Below are 22,331 nucleotides of genomic sequence, written 5' to 3'. Positions count from 1 at the left end.
CTGACTTTCCACCTCCCAGATGGCTGACAGGGTTCTATTTACTTTGATAGATTCACCAGTCCCTGATCTGGCCTTGCCTTTCAAACTCACACATTAGATTATCAACACATGCAGTGTGAGCTGTACCTGGGGGAACAGACTTGTTATCTTTGGGTCAGGAAATTTTAAGAGATTTCTCTTTAATCTTTCCACTTTTAAAGTACGTTTTATAATCAGATCAAATATTAAAAGTATTTTAATATCTCTGTTCAGAAATGCTGGTGAATAGACAGTTCTGACTCAGAGAATACCAGACATCGCCTCCTTTAGAGGCAATAAATTACAGAGATAATACAGTGTCCCCAGTCTTGGGGACAAACAGCATGTATCCCAAATGAGAATTTGATAACTGATTGTCACTGAGTTTCCAGATGATTAACTTGTTTCAGCAGAGTGACTGACTAAAGGCTGAGTGCTTTCAGTCTGATCTAAAAAGAAGAATGAGCCATGTAATTAGACTGCTCTTGAGAAAATAGTATTTAGGTTATTTATTTATTGTTATCAGGATGATGTCACCACCAACCATTCATAAATCTCTGACTGTTCGATGGAGCCAAGTTTCTCATTAATCCTCCTCCTCTTTCCAGTGTCCTAAAAGTCCTGTGTGAGTCTCTGTAGGACATGGGGACCACAGGGACTCTGGGGACATTTCACTCCAGCTTCCTCTGTGTCTCCTGAACAGGGACTTTGGCACGTTTTCCAGCCTAATAATTTTAAAGTCAGGATTAAAAACATAATTATACCTTCAGAAGTGTGCTCTCTACAGCACAAATGCACATTGCATATAATTTCTAAACAAAAAACAGCCACCTAAATTAAAAAAACAAAAACAAAAACGGAGTATTGACACCAAAATAACAAGTTTCAAACTGCCAAGGAGCTTGTTAGAGTGAAAACCAAATCTTGGCTCAAAGCATTCTTTTTCTTTTATGTTTACAGTTTAACCCTACATGTGTTGGTCAACAAGTACCTGCCTTCATCCTTACTGATTCCTCTATGGTTTTGTTAGTGGAAAAAAATGGCAGTATGATAATGTGTATATAAAATAGGGATGAATTATCTAAGGATGTACATGACCAAAGGAATATTGAATTTGCTTATGTACTTTGTCCAGTAAATTCATTCTAAATACTTTCTATGAAGTCCATGACATTTCTTTTATTTTTGTACATCTGTATTATCAAAGCAAAATCCCTTATCCTATAAATGAAAAAAAAACAACTTTTAAGAAAAGATGCTAGGTTTTCCAGATGAACTCTGATAGCAAAAATGATGAAAAACATTTTTGAAATGCACATGATTTTTGTAGAACTGGAGTTCTTTTCTTTTCCTGACCACATTAGAGTGGAGTGGGAAGAATATTGGACAAGGAGTCAGGAAAACTGGCCTCTAGTCTCATTCTATAATTTGTAAAATGAGGGGGTAATGAAATTCAGTAATACTTCAGATGCCCTCCAACTTGAACGCTTAATGATCTGTGAACTCTAGTAATAGATAAGATTCATGTGGTACCTAAGCATGTGATAAATAGATTCAGAGAGAGCTCAATAAATTCAGGCTTTGCATGGTCTTTGGGGATAGCAAGCATTTCCCTTAAAATGTCTTTTAATCATACTGTTCATGAGAGTATATTTTGAGGTGGGCGATTCATATGATGTGCCAAAGTATTTGTCAGATTCTTATGTTCTGTTTTTCATATGGAGAAAAAGAAGAGGGGAGTAGTTTCTTAGATTAGAGAAATATTCACTATTACTTTTAAGCAGAGAAGCAATTCATTTCTAATCCTTAGCTTGGGAGGTCACATCCCTTTTTAAATTGAAAAACAAAAATCTGTTTAACTGAAATTATTTAAAACTTCCTCTTTCCATCAATCTCTGAAGAATATGTTACCTTACTTTACAGAACCCATCATTTTCTTGAACAAATTCAGTTGGGAAACTACAGGTTAAAATGTTAGAAATAAATAGCACTTTTCTTGGTGTTTGTACCACTAAAGCTCAACACAGTGCCTATAGGTTCCTAGCCCAAGTTTGTTAATTATAAGAATGAATTAATGAATGATAAATGAGTAGATACACCATTGGCAGCTAAGAGTGGATTGGATTTGACTACCCAGAGGGATGTGTTTTCAAAATAACTTAAAAAAAATTATGTTGACAAACCCAGTCATACTGTGAGAAATTCAAGCAAAGGGCATTTAAAAGACCTTGACGGGAAACTAACAGATTTGTTTCATCAGTCCTTGGTGAAGCCATTGTGACTCCAGGTAGCAACAATTCAGTGAGTAATAGCTGGTATTTCAAGATCTTTAAGATTCAACCGGGTACCAATGCCTTTGTTAATTTTAAGTTTCTGGAGCTATAAAGCACATCAAGGAAGAAAAAGGTCCAGAGGGGTTGTTGAGCCAAGTGGGAAGAATGCTGTAACTGATTGCCTTTTTTGTGTGTTTTATTGGTTTTTTTTAACTCTTGTTATTCCACAAAATAGAAGTGGTTCTCCAAACACATCAAACATCTACTGTCTATTTCCTGGTTCCCTAGTGCCAGGCTATAGGTACCTATGCTAGAATCATCTTTAAACAATATACAGATATCTAGGCTACACCTGAATCCTATTTAACCTAAACTGTGGGTGATGGGGATTTGAAATACATGTGTTTATACAGATATTATTTTCCTGATATACAGTTGATTTGGGAACTGCTGATCAATATTTATCGGAGAAGGCAATGGCACCCCACTCCAGTACTCTTGCCTGGAAAACCCCATGGACGGAGGAGCCTGGTAGGCTGCAGTCCATGGGATCTCGAAGAGTCAGACACGACTGAGCGACTTCACTTTCACTTTTCACTTTCATACATTGGAGAAGGAAATGGCAACCCACTCCAGTGTTCTTGCCTGGAGAATCCTAGGGCCGGAGGAGCCTGGTGGGCTGCCGTCTACGGGGTCGCACAGAGTTGGACACGACAGAAGCGACTTAGCAGCAGCAGCAGCAGATCAATATTTATAGATAGAATGATTGCTTTGAGAATTCAAATATCCGGCCTTGGACTTCACACCAACAGTGATGCTTTTAGTTTAGAATTACTGGAGGAAAATGTCAGATAGTCCATTTGAGGGTTGAACAATCTTTTAATTTCTCTTGAAAACGCTTATTTTTCTTCTGAGTCATTTCACAAAGCCTTGGAGGACAAATAATCCTCATCTATCACTAAGAAGCCCACTATGATTTTGATGCTACTTCTCTGTACTTCAAAATCACACTCCTTGGGAAAAATTAATGTATAGTTTTAAGAACAGAAAAATAGTAGTAAAAAGTTCATGTAACAGATTCTCTGTGGGGGGAAAAAAAACCTAACATACTTGTTTTGGATGAAAATGTTGGAATTCATATTAAAAATAGTTAAAACTTATGCTAACATTTGTATCATGCTTGCTCTGTTTGAAGTGTGCCAGGCCCTATTTGAAGTGCTTTAGACCTCAAGCTTTAGGGCTTCCCTGATAGCTAAGTTGCTAAAGAATCCGCCTGCGATGCAGGAGACCTGGGTTCAATTCCTGGGTTAGGAACATCAGCTGGAGAAGGAATGGGCTACCCATTTCAGGATTCTTGTGTTTCCCTTGTGACTCAGCTGCTAAAGAATCTGCCTGCAATGTGGGAGACCTGGGTTCGATCTTTGGGTTGGGAAGATCCCCTGGAGAAGGGAAAGGATACCCACTTCAGTATTCTGGCCTGGAGAAATCCATGGACTATACAGTCCATGGGGTCCCAAAGAAAGTGGACACGACTGAGCGACTTTCACTTTTCACATCAAGCCAAGCATAAAATGGTGAACAAGAGACATATTTGTTGCACCATGAAACTACTACTGTGTCTCTTCTAACATAAAGGACATTTTATTAGAATCTTTCTTTACAGTAATCAAGCAAAGATTTCAATCTACTAAGATATGAGATACTACTGTTTAAAATTCCATGTCACCATTCGTCTGCTGATGGGCACCTAGGTTGTTTCCTTGTCCTGGCTATTATAAACCGTGCTGCGATGAACCAATACAATATTGTAAAGTAATTAGCCTCCAATTAAAATAAATAAATTTAAATTAAAATTCCATGTCAGAAGTTGTTCTCTGTTTATTTTATTTTTTTATTTTTTTTTCAATTTCAGAGCTGTTTTATTTATTTTTATTTTTATTTATTTATTTTTTTTTATTTTACTTTACAGTTCTGTATTGGTTTTGCCATACATTGACATGAATCTACCACAGGTGTACATGCGTTCCCCAAAAAATCAAAGCTTCTTGACATTGTTGATCTTCTTTGTGTGGGAGTATAGCTCAAAAGATTAGAATATTTTTTCCATGCAATACACATATAGGAAATATGTCTATTTATTTGCCAAGTTTTTACTTATTGTGCTTCTGCCTCTTGGCTTTATGAGCTTCATGGTATCTTTTCATACCTTTGTCTTCTTCCTATTTGAATAGGACTTCCTGCTCCTTCTTTTCTCTGAGATTAGCAAACAACTGAAAGGGTCTGATACAACAATCTTCATAAACAAAGGGCATACATAGTGCCCTGTCCACAGTGTTTGGCACCTAGAATGTGAAAGTCTTTGAAAATGTCCTTTCTACATGAAATACAGCTCTCATGCACTTCGAGGTTCAGACTAAGAAAACATAGTTCAGTCTTTCTACATGTAATGATTGTAGGTTGAAATATCATAATGCCAGAGCATTATAAATGTTACTGTAAATATGCAAAGTCAAATCCACATTATTTGTATTGTCAATTTATACTGAAGACATGAATATATTTAATTTTGATATTCTGTTCTAAGATTTTATTAGCCACTTCATAATAATAAGGAAAGCAACTAAGTAAATTATTTGCAAGTTTAACATTAACTCAGTATCCAAAATTTGCTTGGATTAGAATTTATATTTATTTCATATTATTATGTGGATTAAATACAATCTGATTCCATTATTTTTTGCATGGTACATTTTGTAGACTTGCACATCTATTTTAGGACAGTTATTTTAAACATTGATGTTAATCATAATTCAAAATGAAAGGTTTAAATTTGTAAAACAGCTTTTGATTTCAGAGATATATGGTTTTAGTTCATTATATAAGTGTATATAACTTTGCTTATCTTTAATATTAGCAAAATACTTGTATTAAACATAGTATGTTATATAATAATTGATAATAATACTGACTGCCGCTATTAAGTGCCTACTATAAGATTAGTTCTGTACTCTGTGTTTTATATACATTCTCTCATTTAATCCTCATGATAACTATGTGATATTTAGTTCAGTGTTATTATCTTCATATTACAGATGAGAAAACTGAAACTTTGGGAAGTTAAAGTAACCTCCAGTGCGAGTAACTGAGAGAACTAGGATTGAACTTCAAGTCTTTCTGTTTTCATGCTTCCTTAACTTGTCACAATATAAAATACCATTACCTACCTGGAAATGTTGATTTAAACTGAATAACAGTATCTATTACATCTTTTGAGTGATAAACCACTCTGTGCTACTTAGTTTGCAGACTGAGGTTGCGTTCTGTGTTCCCATAGGGTGGAATGTAACAACTGTGAGACTGGAGAACAGTGTGGTGCAATTATGCATGGCAATGCTGTCACCTTCTGTGAGCCATATGGTCCAAGAGAATTGGTAAGTATGTGCTATTTATGTACATTATTCCAAATACATTGTCTTTACTGAGCTTTTTTGGCAACAAAGGTTTTCCTACTCAATTCCAATTCAGATGAAAATGTGCAGTATTACTTATGAGTCCTATTGCAAATATCTCAAAATTAGGAGGAGTGATTTTAGTTTATTTTCAAATGTAAAAAAACAAAGAATTTAGTAAAAAAATTGGCAGCATCAATGGGTCTCATTAAACATGGCACATCATATGATTATATGGCTTTTTAAAGGGTATGAGATGCATGACATATGATATATACAAGAGACAGGTATTATATATATAATATCTACATAATTTGTTACTTTATAAGTCCTTGTATAAAGCTTTACTTTTATACTTCTTATCTCCTTGCAATTGAAAAATGTTAGATAAACAATTTTATCACATTATTTTTACACTTTCTTAATCACCTAGAAACTTTAATGAAATATTTAAAGTGAAAGAGCAGACTAAATAAACCAGTTCTTAAAAAAGTTTGGTTTATGCCAAATTGTTTGATAGTAGGTTATTTTAATTTAGATGATTAGACTTTGTTTGCCAAAAATAAGTCCTTGGATCATGTGTAAAATGCAACATGAGCATTCTAAAATTGAAAGCAATTAAATCATTAGGCATCAAATATGACTAATGAGCCTTTTGTTGTCACGTGGTACTTCTTTCTGGCACCAAGACTACATTCATTTCACATTCTTGAAAAAGGATGTATTCTTTTTCTTGAAAAAGCTAATTGTTGTCTTACACTTCAAGCTCAGTTTCTTTGTACCTAATGTTCTTTCTGCAGCATCTCTTATGCTTTGCCTTTCAACTTGAGTTTCAATGCCTCTCCTTTTTTCTCCCACATCTTCCTTATCATGGAGCTTTTAGTAACAAGTTGTATTTTTCACCCCTCCATCATACATTATGTTTCAAATTAATTAATTGTAAAAGTGGCCAAAAGACTGCCTTCCAACTTAAAAGGAGGAAAAAAACCTAGCTAGGTAATTAAAGGAAGATTTAGTTGTCAAATTGTGAAAGTCAATTAATTTTTATAACATGGTTCTTATTTTATGCTGCTTGAATACCCCTTTCATGGCAATAGATAAATTTAATTTATTAAACATACGAGCTTCAGAACGTTGATAAATTGAAGAGTTTTTAGTTGAAATTAGAACACAAACAGAATTAATTGGATGCAAATTAAAATAATAGGTACTCATAATTCAAGTCTTACAAGGTGTTATAATATTCCTGCAAAACAAATGTGACTCTGTAGTGAAAGTCTTCTTGAAAAAAATAGATTTGCTAGTACATCTTAAATAATATACCATGACTGAATTAATTATCTATAAACCTTAAAACAAAATTAAATTTTTGTCATAGTTAATTGAGCTTAGAATAAATGCCCATTTTAGAATGTCCTCCCCACAGTAATATTTCAGGAAATGCTTGGCCAATTCTTTTTTGTTTCTAATTAATGAGAAATAAACATATCTAAGAATATAATGCCAAAATTCATATTTCTGTAGCATAGAAACTGAAGTATCTAGTTTATTTGATTCCATGTATATTTAATTCTGATAATTTCACTATATTCCAGTATATTGACTATTAGAGTTTATATGCCCAATGGGCTAGTTTTGAATTGTGTTATATAATTAATATAAAATTAGCTTTTTAACCAAGAAGGAAAATATTCAAAAGAATTATCTTCACCCAAGAAATGAAAAAACATACACAGATTTATGTTTACATCATAAGTATTTCCCTAATATGAGTTGTGTTGTAGACTCAAAGGGAACAAAATGAAGATTCATTAACAAAGATAAGAATGACATCTACATTTTATACACTAGGAACTTCCAGTTTCCAGTTATTTTTATACTGTATTGGTATCCCAGGAGTAAAAATATATATTGTATCCAAGTTGTGTTTACAGAAGAAAGATCAATCAAAGGAAAAGTGACGAATTCAGTTGTCAGTTAACAGGCTATTATCCACTAAAATTCAAATATTTGCACTTTAAAACTGAATCCAATAAAAACTGTTGTGCGTGAGAACTGATGAAAGTTATCAGCCCCCAGATATCACTTTTAAAAGTAGATATGTATACTTTAAAATTTTTCATAAATCCAGTTCTTACTGAAATTGTGAAACAAGGAACCATAGATCAAGGCAAAGAACTTTGGTAGGCCTTATTTTTAAAAATGCCTAAAAGAGCATTTCCATTTTGTGAATTTAGTCAAATGGCCATTTCATTTCAATAAAAGCCAAAGCCTGTGAGAGGAGGTATCTGCTACCACATGGGCATACTGTGCATCTGTGTTCCCACCACTGCTCTGCTACACAAGCCTCACGTGTTTCATTACCTCAGTGAAGTCTCCACGTGTCAGGGGAGGGCACTAACTTGATTCATTTTGCTAGTCTGAATTGAAGGTAATGAGGAATTCATTTACCCACTCCTCTAAGAGAAAATGTGCTCTTTCAGAGCTTAAAATAAAATTAGTTATGTTACTCTCCATGTAACAAAATAAATTATTTACTCAATTTTTCTCTCATATTTGGAAATGTGTTTTAGTTACAGTGAGGAGTTTGGGCTAAAACAAGATTAAATTCAATAAAAATTTGTAGGGAAGAAGTGTAGAATGAACAGATTCAGCCTGCAGTGAATTCTTCAGATTCATTTGGTGAACATACTAATTTTCTATAATTTGGAGTTTATTTGATAATTTAAGAACAGTGAGATTTGGTAGTGAAAAAGTCCTCTCTCTGATGTTCATAGTTGCTGTAATAAATCATCAAAATCTCTTTAAGAGGTTCTTTAGTTTTCAGAATGGCTGATGTAATAACTTTGCAGACTGAAATTATGTATTTGAACTCAAGAATAATAAATAATTTATAATACCCAAATGTAAATATAGGTGAATAGATTTTATACGCAGTGCTTTATTGGTTTTTTTTTTTTTCTCTTCATCTTTCCTATACTTTCTTGTAGCTGACAATTTCACTAATAAACTAAATTGGGTCAAGGTAAAGGAATGAGAGTCAATCATTCCAACAGTCCTTAGCTTCCCTGGTGAAGAAAACAAATAATGGGATCAATGACTAATCAAAGTCTAAGGTCACCCTCAGTTAGCACATGTAATTTGAAATTTGGCACTATTTCAAGTGATTTACTGTTTGCTAGCAGAGGTCACAGATGTGAAACTTGATCATCCAGGTGACACAGGCATCATTTATTACACCCTCAGGATAAGTATCAAAGACTCTCTCATATATTTAATGCACTAGCAATAGCAATAACCATGGTGCTTTTAGCTTATATAATGCCATACCATTGTTTCAAAGAACTTACATTCAGGGGTATTTCATAACTCATCTGGGAATTATTCAGTTACATGAAATCAGAGGAGGAAAAGAGCATTCATTCAATTTTTGTGAAAATTTTTAAAAATTTCCATGTGCCTCTTTGGACTTTAAGATCAAATTTTCCAAGTGGAAACCCCTGTGGGTAAATAGATACTCTAAAAGTTATGGGGGAGGGAAAAAACAGATTTCTTTTAACCCTGCAGGGCATTTGGTTCTGTCCAAGGCATCCATGAGACATTCGGTCTCTGAAACATTTCAGTTCAGTTCAGTTCAGTCGCTCAGTCGTGTCCGACTCTTTGCGACCCCATGAATCGCAGCATGCCAGGCCTCCCTGTCCATCACCAACTCCCGGAGTTCACTCAGACTCGCATCCATTGAGTCAGTGATGCCATCCAGCCATCTCATCCTCTGTCGTCCCCTTCTCTTCCTGCCCCCAATCCCTCCCAGCATCAAAGTCTTTTCCAATGAGTCAACTCTTTGCATGGCGTGGCCAAAGTACTGGAGTTTCAGCTTTAGCATCATTCCTTCCAAAGAAATCCCAGGGTTGATCTCCTTCAGAATGGACTGGTTGGATCTCCTTGCAGTCCAAGGGACTCTCAAGAGTCTTCTCCAACACCACAGTTCAAACGCATCAATTCTTCAGCGCTCAGCCTTCTTCACAATCCAACTCTCACATCCATACATGACTACTGGAAAAACCATAGCCTTGACTAAACGGACCTTAGTCGGCAAAGTAATGTCTCTGCTTTTCAATATGCTGTCTAGGTTGCTCATAACTTTTCTTCCAAGGAGTAAGCGTCGTTTAATTTCATGGCTACAATCACCATCTGCAGTGATTTTGGGGCCCCAAAAAATAAAGTCTGACACTGTTTCCACTGTTTCCCCATCTATTTCCCATGAAGTGATGGGACCAGATGCCATGATCTTCGTTTTCTGAATGTTGAGCTTTAAGCCAACTTTTCCACTCTCCTCTTTTACTTTCATCAAGAGGCTCTTTAGTTCCTCTTCACTTTCTGCCATAAGGGTGGTGTCATCTGTATATCTGAGGTTATTGATATTTCTTCCGGCAATCTTGATTCCAGCTTGTGTTTCTTCCAGTCCAGTGTTTCTCATGATGTACTCTGCATAGAAGTTAAATAAGCAGGGTGACAATATACAGCCTTGAGGTACTCCTTTTCCTATTTGGAACAAGTCTGTTGTTCCATGTCCAATTCTAACTGTTGCTTCCTGGCCTGCACACAGATTTCTCAAGAGGCAGGTCAGGTGGTCTGGTATTCCCATCTCTCTCAGAATTTTCCACAGTTTATTGTGAAACATTTGGTAGATACCAAAAGGTCCTTGAGATTTGGTCTATCCAAAACGTCATGACCAAACAACGTGAGCTTGTTTGGTCTACATTAAATGGTTTAGGACACGACCAAATATTGTGGATTTTTTGTAGTGGACTGGTGTCTTTTGGACATTTTGGATAGGACCAAATGTCTGCTAACCTCTTTTAAAGAAATCTTGAAAAAGAGCTAGTATTTTTGTTATCTAAAGAAATTTCTATTAGTGCATTTTTCTCTAATGACTCTGGTGTGAGGAAGGGAATAGGAAACAGAGTTCTAGACATGGGGGGCCAGTTTTTTCTTAAATAATCTGTGATAATGAAAGATTTAAATAGAGAATTTCATCTGATACCCTGACACCAGTGATTCTTGCAATGGTAAAAACAAATTAGGAGCTGATAGCCATACTGATATCTAGACAACTTATAAAAAGGTCTCTCTTGCCCTCCCCTTTGTTACCTTTTCTGTTTCTTCATGAATTTTAAAGCCACATAATTAAAACATACACTCCAACACCACTTTCCAAATTGTGTTGTGGAAATGGAAAGCACAATTCGATCTTTTCATATTCACATTTCAGCTGAATTCTGGTACTTCAAGAAGCTTATTCACTATTTGTCCACCAGTTCCCACAGTGATTCATGAACTGGGTATCTCTTAACCCTTTTGCCATGGTGGACTCCATTGTATGGGGGCTACAAAGTCCAAGAGTATTATTATGACACTTAAGAAGACTACTCCTTCTGCCATGTTTAAAACATAGTTATCCACTTCCTATTTTATTGGGTGCAGTCATAGGAGGCATCCCATACCTTAGCTCATGGGATCAGAAACCCAACAAGAGTCACTGAAAATGAGAACCAAAAGAAAAAAGAAGGAAAATGAGAACCTTATTTCTCACCATACTTGAGCTGGTATGGGTCAAAGTAATTGCTCCATAGAATGAATGAATGAAAAAAAATTAATTTTTTTTAAAATTTTTAATTTATTTAAAATTAAATAAAGTACCATTCCTTTTCCAGAAAGGGGAAAGTTATTTAGGCATGCTTTTTCATGAAACTAAAGGAAAATAATAGCAGTGTGTTAGAAGAGTATTTCTACTCCTATAATTTGATTATTTGGGGGAGGGGGTAGCAGTTTTATTGAAAAATAATCCTCATACACTACAATTCATTCATTTAAAGTATACAATTCAAGGTTTTCACCTTAATCACAAAATTACACAGCCATTACCACAATCAATTTTAGAACATTTTTATCATCCTCCAAAGAAATTCTGCATCTTTTACCTGTTGTAATTTTATTTACTTTTCAAAATATTCCTACTCTTCTCATATGTTTTAATTTTGGTCCCAGTTTTAATGACATTTTTATGGGCCTCAGGCCTACTGATGAGGAATGAGAGAAGGATGCAGTGAGTAGAGGGGGCTGTGCTAAGTGCCTGGTAAATTACACCAAGAAGAGTTTTAAACAAGACCCTGAGAAATGTACTAGGAGTGCCTAAGTGAGCCTCTCCCAGAGAAACACAAAACATATTGACAGAAACAAGCTAATCACTGGATAAATATAACCTTTGTTTATGGCTCCTTTCCATCCTCTTAATTTTCACTCTCTCCCCTTCTGAATCCTTTGCCTCTTTCTCCTGCCCTCTATCTTGTCTGATTTTGGTATATTCCTTTTTCTAGATTACCACAGGCCTTAATACAACAACAGCTTCTGTCCTCCAGTTTTCCATTGGTAAGTGTTGTTAGCAATTAAGCAATTTAACTTGGAAATGTTTGTTTTAATCATTGTGTTCCAGCAGGATTATGGTGCCAAATGCTTTTAGATTTAGAAAAGAGTAAGTCTTAATACTGCAGTAAATAATTTAAAACATTTTTAAAGTGAAATTTAAAAAATTTTAAATGCTGTTCTCATTTCTCTCTGGCAGTGAGTGGTATGTAAAAACAATCCAGGTAATCCAAAACATTTTAAAGGTAGTTACATGTGGATTTTGAGTGTATTGGAATATTATATTACACAGAATGACCTTACTAATAATGTTTTTCTCAGATTAAGACTGAAATCTGTTAAATTTCCTGCATTTTTACTGAATGGTAGTAAAAAAGGATTATTTATTTATGGCTGAGAGAAACCAATTTAGGCTTCATGTTTGACATAAGTAATCTATGTTTGATTAATTCACACACCAATAATTTAAAAATGACTGTATCTAACAATATTTCTTTTAGGTGCTTTGTATTTGAGCTAAAAATTTCTACACAAAGCATTCAGTAAAATAAGGTTATCTTTTAGACAAGTGTGTATAGTTTTGCTATCTATTATATTATTTTCCATTTGAATTTTCAAAGTTTTATATTAATAAATAACATGTGTGTTTCCAAAGGGAACATTCTAAGTAAAGAAAGATATTGCCTTCTAGATGGGGGCTAATTTTTGGTCTTGGTTTTATAACATGGACTCCTCCTGGCCTCTCCCCATGACATGAGGACTGCTGACAGCCATGCCTCTGAGATAGCACCCTCCACTTTCAACCATCTTCACTGTCATATCTTTGGGGATCCACCACTAGTGAAAGAATTGTTTCTCTCACTACGCTTCTAGTCCTAATTGCAGAACAGTGCTCTTGCAGCCCACTGTAGTTGATTTCCTAAGAGCAATTTTCTTTAAGTCATGTAGTTGTCATTTTTCCCTCAGGTCGCACCCTTTCAGTTTCTGTTAGCTATAATGTGCACCTGCTTGTGTACAATTTGGACTCTTCTCACATTGATAGCATTACCTCCAACAATTTACAAACTACTCAGAAGTCCTTACGTGGTCATAAGGAAAGCATTAACAAAAAAAATAAAATAATAAGGTTTTTGGTAGGAAGGTTTTTTTGATCTATTAGCAAGTGTATAATAAATTTTCTATAATGAGCATATAATACTTCTATAATCAGAAAAAAGAGCTCATTTTTTTGTAGTTGCAGTGCTACAAAAACAGGATTTTTTTCAATTGTAGCATGATAGGCTAGTGTAACTTAGAGATTCTTAACCAGAATAAATGTGTTTAAATTCATTATACTACTATTACAAAATATAAGCTAGATTTTTTTATTTACCAATAGTCTGAGCATTTATTAATAATAATATATTAATTTCAGATAAAGAACACAAGAGAATCTTCTTTTAAAATATATGCTCACAATTCTACTGTATTTAAACTTTATTCAAGGTAGCAGAGATCTAGCACTGATTAAATTATCCCTCCTTCAAGGGAAAAAAGATCTTTTTTTGTAAATAGTAAGGAGTATACTTTTGAGCCAGCATAGATTCATTTCCTCACCTTTCAGTAGCTGAGAAAGGAATGTTTATCAGAGAATAAAGAGTTTGGTGCCTGAGTCCCAAAGCCCAGAACAAGCACCATACCCAAAGGCTTGAGACTAGACCCAAAAAATGTAACTTGGCAAGAATCATTGATTTCTCCACAAGTCAGAGGGTTATAGCCCAGCAGGCCAGAGTGTTGCTTGTATTATAAAAAGCATGGATTTGAATCCTAGGCTAGAAGACTGGAAGAGTAACAGAATCAGGAAGTTACAAAAAGATGGATAGATAGATAAGTATGTCAAGTTTGTAACTAAAAAGATACACTTTAGTATTTTTTAGTATGTTTAGAATCAAAAGTGAAATTTTAACATGTCATTGTATGGGAATGAGACAAAATATTTAGTTAAATAAATTATAATTTACTGCTTAGTGACTTCATCAGGGAATTTGCTTACTGCATTTTGAAGATAAAAATTCTTGAGAACTAAGAAGTGTTAAGGTGGCTGAGAAGCAGTGTAGTGGCAAACCATTAGCTGTATGATGTATGGTGTTGAGTGGTAAATAGGTTTAACAAACAGAACTTTTCCCGAAATGATTTTGTGTATCTCATGATGAGTACTTGGAGTACTATTGTTCTGTTTGTATTTATGGTGTGAAGACTAGACTGGGGCACACACAGAAATTACAGATATGTCATAATTGTATATATTCATCCTGAGTTTTTCAAGCCCCACAGTGACCAAATACCAAAGTAGCAACCTCAGCCTAGTAGCATTGCATTTATATTCTGTTCAAAATTTTTATTAAGTGTGTTATAAAAAACACAGTATGTACAGAGTTCAACGTTTATATTTATTTGTGTCTTGTGAAACTTTCCAAATATGTTCTATGGTTGGAAATATGTTCTAATAGTATGGTTAAATATAGTCAGTCAGATTTAGAGTCACTTCTTAAGAAGTCCTCTGGGATGTTAAATTTTCATTGTATATTGTGATGATTCAGATATAATATAGACCATTTTCTAGGGGATTCTGTCATTATTTATGGCCTCAATAATAAATTGTGGCTATACAACCACAACTGAATAAATTATTGCCTTGATATTTTTATATTGCTCTGTAAACATTTTTAATTACATCATAACATTATCCAAGAGAGTTCCAAGTACCTTGTCTTTAATTACTAAGGAATGTCTTAATAAACTCTTGCCATGTCAATTATTAGCACCAATGCTATGCCAGTGTATTTTTCTAAATACGCACACACACACACACACACACACACACACACACAGATTACAGACTATCTTCACCAAATGAATTTTTAAGTTAAAGCATGCTGAAAACACAGTCCTGAAGTTGAAATTTACCAGGTTATCAATAGCTAAATTGTCTTGAAAGATGTCCTGAAGTATTCTTAGAACAACTTTTCATTTTTCCATTTCAGTGAAAGATCCATATCCATTTCTGTGCTAGGCATTGATCTGCTACAATCCTCACTTGATTCATTAGATTCAACTGGTGGAATTTATGGTTGTAGCCTTAGGGGCACTTACCTATTTCCTTTAGATTTGCTCTGAGACAGGAAGAAAAATTTGAGATGATGCCCTTGCAAACCATTATTTTACAGGTTCCTCCAAACTCTGTTTTCCCAAGCAAGATCCTGGGTCCAGGGGAAGTGCTAGTAGTGCTTTGGATTCATTATTCATTTAACAGAATTTCACTGAGTATTTGCTGTCTCCTTAGGCTTTTCTGGGTTAAAGTTGACTATGGAAAGACAAAAAAATGAGAAAACAACATTTTATAGTGCTTAGTGATATGGTAGAAGGCTTTAGATGCATATGGAGCATGCAGCCTCTAGAGAACTGCTAGATTGTTGTAAACATAGATGTACGTGTACAGGTCCCTGTGGTGTTAGGTCCTGCAGAGTAGAGCAATTCAGGAAGGCTTTCTTAGGAGAGTTCCTGAAAGTGAACAATATGAGTCATTGGAAACGAGGAAGTTTTTCCAGTTGAGGAGATAGAGTGACATAAGCAAGGCATAAAATGGGAAACTGAGTTCTTTCCTGGAGCAGGAAGACTGGCTAAGGAAGGCTATGAGCAATGTAGCATATAGTTCTGTCCATCTGGAGTGTTCATGTTCATGAGCTGGGAGTTTTAAATAGGCAGTAGAGGTCAGAAAACTTACCTCTTTCTGTCTTAAGCAAAAAGAAATATAATGAAATTAATTTTTTTAATATGTGTGATCTTTATCAGTTGTGTTAAGAATGGATTTGTCCCTTCCTTAATATAAATCTACATTAATTTATTCAACATGAGCTTGCCAAAGAATATACTTGTTGAATTTAGCCCAGCTCTTTTTCCCAAATTAATAGAATCTGTTGGCTAAGTGGGGATTGAAGGTAAAGCATTTTAAAAACACACATCATGAAGAACTTTTTGGCTTGGGAAGTGTATCTGTCTTGTCCATCATGTTATTCTCAGCCCTAGGGACTCAAAATTAGAAGGTGCTCATAAATATTTCTTGCCTGAGTGACAAGTAACTATTACAGAGACATCTGTAACATTATGTAACCAAGTGCTAAATTGATGTGATACGGACATTTCACATCAAGAGATTTGGGGGAGGTGATCTGAGGACATCAATCAATGGAAAAGATAATCCAGAAGAAAACAGAGAATCACCAATAAACTGTGCTTTTAGTGAAGCCAGTAGACAAAAAATATTTTAGTGAAGCCAGTAGACAAAAAATACATATCCATGTGTTTAATTAGTTTGTTATTAATGAACTAGCTAGAATCTTTTATTTGTTCATAATTCATAGAGTTGATACCTTTTTTCTTTGGTTTTATTTATGAATATCCTAAAGGAATGGGGTTTTGTAAATATGTGTTTGGGCTTCACTGGTGGCTCAGTGCTAAAGAATCCACCTACAATGCAAGAGTTGCAGGTTTGTTCCCAGAATCGGGAAGATCCCCGGGAGGAGGGCATGGCAACCCATTCCAGTATTCTTGCCTGAAGAATCCCATTGGTAGAGGAGCCTGGCAGGCTACAGTCCATAGGGTCACAAAGAGTTGGACATAACTGAAGTGACTTAGCATGCACACACACACACAGGTGTTTGTGTGTGTGTGTGTGTGTGTGTGTTTTTTAACTGCTTTTTCATTTGTTTTTAATCACCTTAAACAAAGTAAAGGCACTATGTCATGAATGTTTTATATTTACAGATTAAGGTATGAAAATGTCTTTCAGTTCAGTCGCTCAGTTGTGTCTGACTCTTTGTGACCCCATGAATCGCAGCACGCCAGGCCTCCCTGTCCATCACCAATTCCCAGAGTTCATTCAAACTCATGTCCATCGAGTCGGTGATGCCATCCAGCCATCTCATCCTCGGTCGTCCCCTTCTCCTCCTGTCCCCAATCTCTCCCAGCATCAGAGTCTTTTCCAGTGAGTCAACTCTTGGCATGTGGTGGCCAAAGTACTGGAGTTTCAGCTTTAGCATCAGTCCTTCCAATGAACACCCAGGACTGATCTCCTTTAGGATGGAGTGGCTGGATCTCCTTGCAGTCCAAGGGACTCTCAAGAGTCTTCTCCAACACCGCAGTTCAAAAGCATCAATTCTTCGGCGCTCAGCTTTCTTCACAGTCCAACTCTCACATCCATACATGACCACTGGAAAAACCATAGCCTTGACGAGATGGACCTTTGTTGGCAAAGTAATATCTCTGCTTTTTAATATGCTATCTAGGTTGGTCATAACTTTTCTTCCAAGGAGTAAGCGTCTCTTAATTTCATGGCTTCCATCACCATCTGCAGTGATTTTGGAACCCCCAAATATAAAGTCAGCCACTGTTTCCCCATCTATTTGGCATGAAGTGATGGGAGGAGATGCCATGATCTTAGTTTTCTGAATGTTGAGCTTTAAACCAACTTTTTCACTCTCCTACTTCACTTTCATCAAGAGGCTTTTTAGTTCCTCTTCACTTTCTGCCATAAGGGCAGTGTCATCTGCATATCTGAGGTTATTGATATTTCTCCTGGCAATCTTGATTCCAGCTTGTGTTTCTTCCAGTCCAGGGATTCTCATGATGTACTCTGCATAGAAGTTACATAAGCAGGGTGACAATATACAGCCTTGATGTACTCTTTTTTCTATTTGGAACCAGTCTGTTGTTCCAAGTCCAGTTCTAACTGTTGCTTCCTGACCTGCATACAGGTTTCTCAAGAGGCATGTCAGGTATAAGCAAGGTGAAAAGACAACCCTCAGAATGGGAGAAAATAATAGCAAATGAAACAACTGACAAAGAATTAATTTCCAAAATATACAAGCAGCTCATACAACTCAATACCAGAAAAACAAACAACTCAATCAAAAAGTGGGGAAAAGACCTTAACAGACATTTCTCTAGAGAAGGCATACAGATGGCTAACAAACACATGAAAAGATGCTCAGCATTGCTCATTATTAGAGATGTGCAGATCAAAACTACAGTGAGTTATCACCTCACACCAGTCAGAATGGCCATCATCAAAAAGTCTACAAACAATAAAGGCTGGAGAGAGTGTGGAGAAAAAGGAACATTCTTGCACTGTTGGAGAGAATGTGAATTGATACAGCCATCATGGAAGACGGCATGGAGATTCCTTAAAAGACTAGGAATAAAACCACCATGTCACCCAGCAATCCCACTCTCAGGCATATACCCTGAGGAAACCAAAATTGAAAGACACATGTATCCCATTGTTCATTGCAGCACTGTTTACAATAGCTAGAACATGGAAGCAACCTAGATGTCCACCGACAGATGAATGGATAAAGAAGTTGTGCATATATACACAATGGAATATTACTCAGCCATAAAAAGGAATAAATTTGAGTCAGTTCTAATCAGGTGGATGAACCTAGAACCTATGATACAGAGTGAAGTAAGTCAGAAAGAGAAAGGTAAATATCATATTCTAACACATGTATATGGAATCTAGAAAAATGGTACTGAAGAATTTATTTACAGAGCAGCAATGGAGAAACAGAGATAGAGAATAGACATATGGACATGGGGAGAGGAGAGAGTGAGATGTATGGAAAGAGTAACATGAACACTTCCATTACCATATATAAAATAGATAGCCAACAGGAATTTGCTATATGGCTCAGGAAACTGAAACAGGGTCTCTGTATCAACCTAGAGATGTGGGATGGGGAGGGAGATGAGAGGGAGGTTCAAAAGGGAGGGGATATATGTATGCTTCTGCTGCTGCTGCTAAGTCGCTTCAGTCGTGTCCGACTCTCTGTGACCCCATAGATGGCAGCCCACCAGGCTCCCCCATCCCTGGGATTCTCCAGGCAAGAGCACTGGAGTGGGTTGCCATTTCCTTCTCCAGTGCATGAAAGTGAAAAATGAAAGTGATGTCGCTCAGTTGTGTCTGACTCTTAGCAACTCCATGGACTGCAGCCTACCAGAGTCCTCCATCCATGGGATTTTCCAGGCAACAGTACTGGAGTGGGGTGCCATTGCCTTCTCCGGGATATATATATACCTATGGCTGATTCATGTTGAGGTTTGACAGAAAACAACAAAATTCTGTAAAGCAGTTATCCTTTAATTAAAAAATAAATTAATTAAAAACAAAACAAAAAAGATCAGTTTATATGAACTTTATATATTTTTCATATCTACCTCACCCCAAGTTCCTAAACCCTATCTCAAGTGATAAAAGGGAATATTCTGAAATATTATAAGATGCTACTAAATATAATGTTCTGGCAAAGATTATTGAGATTAATTATGTCTGCATTGTTAAAACTAATAACTGAAGAGTTTTCTCTACCTGAATTAAAATAGTTTGAAAGATACTATGCCCTTTCCCTTTTGAAATATTTAATTTATTGTCACTCATCTTGATGAGGCTTAAAAGATAAATATTAATATTTCATTCATAAATATTTTTACTAATATTTATTGAGGCCTGTTCTTTAGAAGGGATAAAACATTGAACAATAGGATGAGAAGAAATTGATCATTAGTATAGGCTAAATAGTCTTTCCTCCTTGAAAAAATCTCATTACCACACTCTGAAATCTCTGAATCCCTACTTGCTCTATTTTATTTTGTGATGCTTATTTCACTCAGCATTGATTTATACTCTGGCCATTTGTGCACATCTACTTTCATCCTTTCTAGCTTAAATGATTCTTGAGGACTAAGGAGTGTACAAGTGTCCTCTTGTTTTTAGGGCATAGTTTTACTCACATCTAGTACCACCCTGGAGTATCGGCATCACAGGGAAGGTTAAAGTGATGGTCCCCTTCTGGGAGATGAGGTAGAAGGCATTGTAAGACCTTGTCGCCAAGGTCAAAACCCAAACAACAAAAGGGTAGTAATGCTGAGTCCCCAGATTGTTGGGGGTGGAGAGGGACGTTATTTAACACCTGCTCTCAAAGGTGGATGTAGTCCTACTAGAAAATGAGCCAGACTTGAACACTAGGGCTTGGTTTAAGGCCTCCACCCAAGGAAGAGAGGGCTGCTCGGCAGGGAACCTGGCAAAGCCTGACACACTGCATTTCCCTTCCTTATGTTTTTCCCAACATAGGATCTGATGAAACCTCTATGTTGGACTTGGGAGGGAATTTGTAAAGGGGTGAGCACCCAAAAGTGGCTGGAAATGACATGGTGTTTCATAAATCAGGAGAGAACTGGTCCCTTGTAGGAGTGGCAGGAAAAAGGAAAAAATACAAATATTTTGGAAGTGAGGGAATGGGGATAGGGCTGAAAGAGAGAAAGGTACAAAGGGGAGGAGGACAGCTGTTCATTTTATATCCTGTGGTCATTGTCCATCTGCCATAAACTGAAAGAAGTCACCTAATGAGATTTGGGGATTTCAGCCAAGGAAGTGACTAAGGAGCAAAATATTAAGTACAATAAATCACATACTGTCATATTTATTCAAAAAGAAAGGCTTGTAGGTCAAATAGTCTGTTTCCTAATAAAGTCAGTCAAAACAAAACCTGTTGCTAATAGCCTCATTTTAAAAATTAATATAAAACAGAAGGGGAAGAAGAGTTGCTTTTAAAACCTGATTCTTTTTCTGCATTTTATAATAAAGTTTTTTTATTTTAAACAAAACATATTTTAGCATATGTATAGCATGAATGTAGAATATTTAAGTTTTTACTGTACTTTGACCTCTCTTAATCCTTAATATCAGTTTTTAGTAGTTGCTTAAAATGGAAAATTTATTTTCATATAATGGTTCTTTTTATAACACTGTCCTTGAAATATGTTTTTTTTCTTAGTGGAAAAAATGGTGGATTCCACCAAAAGTTATTTCTTGGTGGGCAAAACCAAGGTATATTTATAAATTCTAGATTTTCATATTCAGATAATGCTTAATTGATCTTTTGGGGAAGCTGAAGATTTTGGACATGTTGATTTCTCTGACTTGACAATTTCTGCTAATAAAATAATGATTTCGGTCAACTTTGGTCATCATATTTTACCAAAATTGAATTCACTTGCTCTTGACAGATCCAAGAGTAATTCGAGGATTTCCTCTCGTACAGAATGGAACTATTCTTAATTAAAGTAATATCCTTTCAGTCACAATTCCCATCCCTGTCATTTGGAACTGAGAAGCCCCAGGATGCTTCCAGCCTGGGCTGCCACAAAGCATTATCCGATACAGTAACCATTTTTCCCTTCCCTGCCTAGTACTCACCCCTTTAGCTATGGTCTGTGAGCTTCAACAAAGCATGAGCTGCTGTCTCTGTGCAGGCACAGGCCAGGCGAGCTGAGCCTGTATTTTGTCAGAGCCTGAAGCAGCACTGCCTGGCAGGCAGTATAGGCAGGATTCGACATAGGGGCAACAGTGCGAGAATGCCTCAGGGGAGCCGGGGAGACTGGTGATCAGCCAAGATCAGCATCCAAGTACTCTGTGGATACCTGCAGTCCATGAAGGTAATAACAAAAACAACTTGCTTCAAAGGGTATCAGGTGAGAAGCTAACTCACTGCTAGAGGACAAACTTGATTATAGTTTTTACAACATTTATACACTAATGCAGCAGACTTATATAGATGTGCCGACAGTGTGAACAGGTATGTATAATCTTATAAAGTTTAGGTTTTCTACACGGAGAGGAATAAAACAAACATGAAAACTAAGAAGTATATAGTTCTGGCTATCCTGGAAATTACAGCATTATCTGCTTAAAACCAAGAGTCACAATTTAGGTCCTATTCATCAGGTAGTACTTCCAAGACTGGCCATAGTACAAAGATTTTGGTCTACTTAAAGCAGATTGTTTTGATGCCATGGGCTGGGAGAGCTAATGCCCTTAGGATTTTTCTGGGAAACTCAGTAATGAAGGAAATAAAAACCTAAGTATAATGTAATTATTGTTCTACATCATTGTTGTTCCTGGAAAATAAATATTCACAGCTGCCTCTAATGAAATATTTGAGCAGAAGTTTGTGAAAATATTGAAATATTGTTCATCTGTATAATAATGGCCCATTGGCTTGCTTGCAGCAGAATTACTCTGAAGAATTGCCAGGTAGCGAATAAATTTTTACTGTATTTCTCAGTTCTTTTG

At 36.0% G+C, this 22,331-nt stretch overlaps 1 protein-coding gene across 1 annotated transcript in view; it reads left to right on the top strand.

Annotated features, from left to right (window-relative positions):
• RELN (reelin) overlaps positions 1 to 22,331 on the top strand; it is a 557,548-nt gene that overhangs the window by 276,434 nt on the left and 258,783 nt on the right. Inside the window, exons 7-8 of the mRNA XM_040260785.1 lie at positions 5,626 to 5,722; positions 12,118 to 12,169. Of these exons, the coding sequence (XP_040116719.1) occupies positions 5,626 to 5,722; positions 12,118 to 12,169 (149 nt within the window). The remainder of the gene's footprint in view (positions 1 to 5,625; positions 5,723 to 12,117; positions 12,170 to 22,331) is intronic.

Source organism: Oryx dammah, unplaced genomic scaffold (genome assembly GCF_014754425.2).
Source record: "Oryx dammah isolate SB20612 unplaced genomic scaffold, SCBI_Odam_1.1 HiC_scaffold_18, whole genome shotgun sequence".
NCBI classification, from domain to species: domain Eukaryota; kingdom Metazoa; phylum Chordata; class Mammalia; order Artiodactyla; family Bovidae; genus Oryx; species Oryx dammah.
This window is presented reverse-complemented; position numbering and strand designations above follow the sequence as displayed.